Consider the following 6,090-nt stretch of genomic DNA (forward strand, 5'->3'; position numbering starts at 1 on the left):
AAATAATAACAGGAGACTCAATGTAAAGCATCCACAACCGCTCTGAGGAGACCAGACCGGAAATCAAAGTCCTTGAGACGACGTTTCATTTGGAATTGCGCTGGTTTGGGAACAAATAAGGGGGGAGGAAGCAGGTGGTTCGTGTAAAAATTAATATCGTAGCAAATAGCGAGGGGGGGGCTGATGGTGACGTCATGAACAGTCAGTGGCACGAAACAGGAGAGCAGTCACGAAAAATTAAACGAAAAATAGAAATCTCGATCACGCACGTACACACTCATGCGCACCTGGCAGGCACACGCGCACTCTCACGCACACGCTTACCGCAGGGGGGTTGTCCACGCAAACAACAAACCCACAGATAAAATGTAATGGTTGAAAACCTGAAAACCTAAATGTAGCATACATCCGCGTCTGGTGTCTGAAGTGCAGAAAACAAAACGAACCTAGAAATTAAATAAAAATAAAAAAAAATAAAATAGAGAAATTCGGGTGATTAATTAATGCCCATCTTCACTTGAAATGACCACAAACCCAAAGCGTTGCCCTCTGACCCGGACCCCACCCCTTTTAGCCCCGCCCCAACCTCCTCCCAGGCCTTCTCTGGCTCCGCCCTCTGTCTCGACTCCTGCGCCTTCCTCACTTACCCTCTCCTCTCAGGTTCTGGGCCAAACTCCCGCCCCTGAGGCCCGGATGGAGGCCCGGATGAGGAGGAAACAGCAGGTGGTGGCGGCGGCTTCAGGCTTTGGGCACATTAAGAAAACCACAATGTCCAGTTCAGAATATCAAACGTGTGTTGGGAGTGAAGGATCCTTGTTGTGTGTTGAGGCTCGAGCTCTCAGTCCAGACTGGATGTGAAGGCGTGGGGGGAGGAGGCGGCGGCAGAGGTGCAGTGGGCCTAGCTGAGGGCCTCGTCCGTCTTCCATGGGTCCTGGGGGCGGGTTTATAGGGTCTGCGTCTTGAGCTCGATGGGCTCCCCTCGGGCGTCCTGCTGGTTGTCGCTCTCTGGGGGCCGGCTGCCCTTGAGTGTGGCCAGGCGCTCGGAGAGACCCCTCATGCGTGGGAAGAGCATGAAATCGTACAGGATGGCCCCCGCAGCGCCTCCTATCATGGGCCCGACCCAGTACACCTGTGGGGAAGCAAGAACTGGCTTCAGCGATGAATCCTCATCGGTCATTTGAACCATCGCGAGCACGATTCGCTGTGGCGTCCGGGGGCCGCTCTGCCCGACTCACCCAGTGGTTGACAAAGTTCCTGAAGATCACGGCAGGGGCGAAAGACCTCGCGGGGTTCATTCCGGCGCCGGTGTAGTACATCTGTAACACGACACGCCGCGTTAACCCGAGGTAAGTTTTAAAGATCCTACCCGCCCGTCCGAGTTTCTCACCCCCATGAGGTGTGCGATGGTCACGGAGAAGCCGATGGACAGGGCGGCAGAGCCCAGGCGCCCGTTTCTTCTCTCGTCTGTGACGGCGAAGATGCACACCACGAGCTGCATGGTGAGGAAGACCTCCACGGTGGTCGCCATTCCCAGACTGATGCCGGGCTGCAGCTGGAAGAGCACGACAGCGACAAATCAGACATTTCACAGGGCTAACCCTGCGCTAATGCTAGCGTCACCTTCCATTTCATCGACCTCAAACCAACCAAATAACTTCAGCGTTTTTAAACGTCCGCTCGGGGTCGTTACCGTGTTCATCGACAGGTTTCCTCTCATGTTGCCAGGGGTGACCCCGTACAGCACAGAAGCCCCGGCGACGGCGCCCAGACACTGGGCGGCCATGTAGAAAATGGCACGGAAAAGAGACATCTGGGAGCCGACCAGGTAGGCGAAGGTGACGGCGGGGTTAATGTGGCCGCCGCTGATGTGGCCGATGGACTGGATGAGGGTGGCAGCTGCGAGCCCGAAGCACAGGGCCACGTGGAGGACATGGTGGGGCCCGGTGGTCCAGCGCAGGGCCGCGCCCAGGCCGAAGAACACGAAGAACATGGTCCCGAAGAACTCGGCGAAGACCGCCCGCCAAAAATTCATGGAACGGAACTCCCACATGGTGTCTGTTCACGTGCCAGGTGAAATTGGGGTAAAAAAAAAAAAAAATAAAGCAGGTGAGTCTGGAAAAGTTGTGCCTTTTCAGTCCTCCTCAGATACCAAAAACATAAGAAGGGATAGAAGGGTCTCCCTCTGAGAGTCAGCTAACTCGGTCGACCCGAAACATTCAGCTCAGAGACGGATCGGGGTGAATCCAAACCAGATCTGGGTCGGTAAAGTTAATTCAGCTGCGCTCGCTGGCCACCTTCTTCCACTTGCCGTACAGACATAGATGTGAGGTGTGAGAGCATGGGTGGAGGTCTTGGAGTTGTCAAGAAGAGGTGGACATCAATGCTAAAGGGACAATTCTAAAGAAAAGTTGGGGGGAGACAGTGTCCAGCAGACCTTTTAGCCTTTCTGATGGAGAGGAGAGGGCCACACGGGCTTTATAATACCCCCCAGGGGCCCCAGGTGACGCCATAATCCCCCTCCAGGGCCAAGGGCGGGGGGCAACTGCGCGGGACATCCTAAATTAAACAAACTTAACCCCTCTGTCCCCCCCCAGAACAGACCAAAAGAGATGCAACGTATTGAAGATGAGATACAGAAAGAGCGAGAAGGAGCGGAAAGGTAGAGCGAGTTATTGATGGGGAGGAGGAGGAGGAGCGGCCATGGCGAAGAGCAGCTGAGTTGGAGAGGGCAAAGTTTTCTTTGGGGCAAATGACATCGGTTGACATATCATGGCTGTCACCCACATGCTGATGGACAAGGACAGGGAACACACATGCAGGCACAAAGACACACATTCAGAAACACACACATAATACAGTTAGGGGCCCCGGACGGAAGCTAACAGCTTCTGAACTGACCCATACACTGAAACGCCTGATGCCGTGAAACCTTTGTCTGTGGACGACGCACACGCAGACCCAGCGTTAAAACACGCGGCTAAAGCTAACTGCTAACAGAGCATTGTTTTATATTTATAAGGCTAAGGGCTAATGTTAGCACTGATGTTTGAGATTGGGTGCGTTAGCATCAGCCTGGATCAGGGGCATCAGCGCCTGAGCTTGATATTGATTCAGAGCTTGGGGGCATCACCAGTGCCGCTCGAGCCAACAGTGTGTACCAGAGGTGGGGGTGGAAGTGGGGGGGGGGGGGGGGGGGGGGGGTAACAGAAGGGGGCAAAAGGAGGAGAAAAACCAGAACAATGATTCCCATATCGCAGCACATCGTGTCGTCTGTTGGGACAGCAGCTTCGAGGAGGTGCTCGGGAAAATTGTGTGTTTGTGTGTGTGTGTTGGGGTTGCACAGTGGCAGCAGTGGAGTGGGGGTGGGGGGGTGGGGTACTGCAACGACCAGTCGAGAGCCATCAACACAGGGTGGGGGGGGGGGTCTGGGGGGGGTGATGAATGCAGAACGCTGAGCTGGTTGTTTTTACTCCCTTTTTTACATGTCAGAAAGAACACACACAATGCAAATTGCTGGCGGTTATAGCTATTGTGCACTGTGTGTGTGTGTGTGTGTGTGTGTGTGTGTGTGTGTGTGTGTGTGTGTGTGTGTGTGTGCGTGTGTGTGTGTGAAACTTTAATGCATGCTTGTGTTTTAATGTGTGTTTTTCCACCGTATCTGTCGATGTCGGCTAGTATGCAGATGTACTAAAGTATAAATGGTTAAAAGTGCAATAATTGCGTATACAATAATCAATCAATCTTTATTTATACAGCGTCTGTTACAGTCAAAATTGTTTCTAGGCGATTTACAGAATCCCAGGATCTGACCCCCAAGAAGTGGCAGGAAAAACTCCCCTTTAACAGGAAGAAACCTTGAGTGGGACCAGGCTCATGTAGGGGGACCCTCATGCTGATGGGGGGTGGGTAGAGAGAGAGGAGAAGGGATAATAATAATAATAATAACAATAATAATAATAATAATAATGGTGTAAAATCTAAAGCAAAACAGTTATTTAATATGAAAAATAGCATTCAAATATATGTTTTCCCAATTCTTTTGGCTAATAAATACAACAATTAAATACAAATGGTGAATAATGATATAGGATGAACATTGATATGGGGAAAATACTGTATGTGTAAATACATTATAGCTGTATCCTTCATTGTTCTGTTGAAAGTGTAAAATCTTCCACATTAAAAACACAACACTAATATTTCACACTAACGCTGCCAAAACAAACACTGTGTATTTGGATTAAAGGGATTATATACATAAAAAGGCTTCTTCTCCATCCCTCCGCGACAGCCTGACAAGATGTCGGACCGACGGGGAGCGTCAGCGGGCGCCGCGGAGCCTCGTTAGCATTTCAAAGCGTGCACGGACAGAACAGGAGGGGGTTTTCAACCAGCCTTCAATGGGCTTCAATTACATATTCTAATGAGGCGCAGAGGAGAAAGCAACAACACCTTAATGACGGACAACCGGGTCACGTTCGGACCCTTTAGAGACACAGAGTCCACGTTTGGAATCCACAACAAAGCTCTGTGACACGCCGCTGCCTCGGGAGCACTTCAGAATTCCGGGTTTGCCTCCTCAGTTGTTGTCTTGCTTGCTGCCCTGCTTGGCTCTCATGGCGTTCTGGGTCACGGTGGACAGGGACGAGCCCGTCATGCTGGCGGTCTCCACGATCTCGATGTCCTTGCAGGAGAGACACGCCACCAGCTTCTGGCGAGACGCACTGCGAGCGAAGAAGAAGTCGTGGGAGACGCCGGCCAAGATGGCTCCGATCACCGGCCCGAACCAGTAGACCTGGAGGCAGAGGAGGGGAGGACGAGTCCGTCTCATCATGTCTTTAAGTTCTGGGGTTACTGATCCAGACCGGAGGCCTTCTCACCCAGTGGTTTTCCCAGAAGCCGGCGACGATGGCTGGACCCAGAGAACGCGCAGGGTTCATGCTTCCGCCAGAGAACCGGGCCTGATGGAGACGGAACACGTCTGATTCTGAACACCACCAAACATGTCCCGCAAGGACTCCTCACCCCCAGCAGCACTCCGGCAGAGTGGGCGAATCCAATGGCCAGATTTCCTGGTTCCGGGTTCTCCCTCCGCCGCTGCTCCTCCACGGAGAAAACGGTGAAGACCATCTGGAAGGTGCACAGGACCTCAACGCCCAGAGCCTGAGCCGCGTTCAGCTGCATCGGGACCTGGGGAGGGGGGGGGACAGGGGGTGCTGAGGACCCGGAAACAGCAGAGACGTCTCGGGGTCCACTCACCTTGTTGACGAAGTGTTCTGCTGTGGTCTTGAGCGGCAGGGCCAGGTAGAGGGCCCCGGCCCCTAAACAGGCCCCCAGACACTGGGCGGCGATATAAACGAGAGCCCTGAGGACGTCCAGCCTCCGAGTGGCCAAAAGGGCCAGAGTGAGGGCGGGGTTCACCTGAGGGACGGCACCAAAGACCCAACGGGTCCGTTTAAATGACACAGCAGATGTTTGCATCACCGATCTCAACGTGTCTTCACCTGCGCGCCGCTCATCTCCCCAAAACAGTGCGCCAGCGCCACGATGGCCACGCCCACTGCCACCGCCGGGTACAAGGGTCCCACGGGGGCCTCCCCGGGGCCCGGAACGGAGGCGCCCAGAACCACGCTCACCAGCACCAGAGTACCGAGCAGCTCTGAGAACATTGCTCGCCAGAACTGACGACTGCGTATCTGAGGACGGGGAAAGATGGACGGTGTCTCGGGTGGACAATGGAGACATTTGTGACAATATAATAACAACTAATCAGGATCGACAAAAGATCGACATTTAGAGCCAAACAGAGCATCGGGTTTTCAGGAAAAGGAGCAACATTGTCCAGTTTTCAGGCAGCTTTTCCACTGTTTTGATAAATCGGGTGTGATAACGCTCACATTTATTTGTTCAGGGAGTAAAATGAGACGCTCACCTCGTGCCAGGCCATCCTCAGGTCGTCCGTCGTCCGTCTGTGTCTCTGCAGCTGTCCAGGTCTGAGGCTCTAAACAAGGTCCGTCATTAACCTGAAGAGCCTCCTTTGATTTCAAAAGCCCCCCCCCCCCTCTCTCTTTACCCCACACCTCCCAGTCT

General features: G+C 53.3%; 2 protein-coding genes across 3 annotated transcripts; both read right to left on the reverse strand.

Annotated features, from left to right (window-relative positions):
• Nucleotides 1-330: 330 nt before the first annotated feature.
• Nucleotides 331-2,383, reverse strand: mipb (major intrinsic protein of lens fiber b). The gene is made up of 4 exons (XM_003963426.2): nt 1,691-2,383; nt 1,388-1,552; nt 1,236-1,316; nt 331-1,129 (listed from the first exon to the last, which is right to left on the reverse strand). Exons 1-4 carry the CDS (start codon nt 2,048-2,050, stop codon nt 944-946), a joined length of 792 nt encoding a protein of 263 aa, XP_003963475.1. The 5' UTR covers nt 2,051-2,383; the 3' UTR covers nt 331-943.
• A 1,522-nt stretch (nt 2,384-3,905) lies between these two features.
• LOC101067990 (aquaporin-4) lies at nt 3,906-6,077 on the reverse strand. Of its 2 annotated transcripts, XM_003963431.2 has the most exons (6): nt 5,933-6,077; nt 5,505-5,696; nt 5,260-5,421; nt 5,026-5,190; nt 4,881-4,961; nt 3,907-4,795 (listed from the first exon to the last, which is right to left on the reverse strand). In XM_003963431.2, exons 1-6 carry the CDS (start codon nt 5,945-5,947, stop codon nt 4,580-4,582), a joined length of 831 nt encoding a protein of 276 aa, XP_003963480.1. In that variant the 5' UTR covers nt 5,948-6,077; the 3' UTR covers nt 3,907-4,579. The 2 variants fall into 2 exon arrangements, with proteins under 2 accessions (XP_029689760.1, XP_003963480.1); XM_029833900.1 differs by having other exon boundaries at nt 3,906-4,795; nt 5,026-5,421.
• Between the last annotated feature and the right edge of the window lie 13 nt (nt 6,078-6,090).

The sequence above is a fragment of the Takifugu rubripes genome, chromosome 3, assembly GCF_901000725.2.
Source record: "Takifugu rubripes chromosome 3, fTakRub1.2, whole genome shotgun sequence".
Classification (NCBI taxonomy): domain Eukaryota; kingdom Metazoa; phylum Chordata; class Actinopteri; order Tetraodontiformes; family Tetraodontidae; genus Takifugu; species Takifugu rubripes.

Bases quoted from the DNA above. Each gene is read 5' to 3' on its own strand.
- LOC101067990 (XM_029833900.1), bottom strand. The intron at 5,422-5,504 runs GTGAAGACACGT...GCCGTCCCTCAG, and splicing joins GGGAGATGAGCGGCGCGCAG to GTGAACCCCGCCCTCACTCT. The intron at 4,796-4,880 runs GTGAGAAGGCCT...CTCTGCCTCCAG, and splicing joins GCTTCTGGGAAAACCACTGG to GTCTACTGGTTCGGGCCGGT.
- mipb (XM_003963426.2), bottom strand. From the start codon at position 2,050: ATGTGGGAGTTCCGTTCCATGAATTTTTGGCGGGCGGTCTTCGCCGAG. The intron at 1,317-1,387 runs GTGAGAAACTCG...GTCGTGTTACAG, and splicing joins CCATCGCACACCTCATGGGG to ATGTACTACACCGGCGCCGG. The intron at 1,130-1,235 runs GTGAGTCGGGCA...GCTTCCCCACAG, and splicing joins GGAACTTTGTCAACCACTGG to GTGTACTGGGTCGGGCCCAT.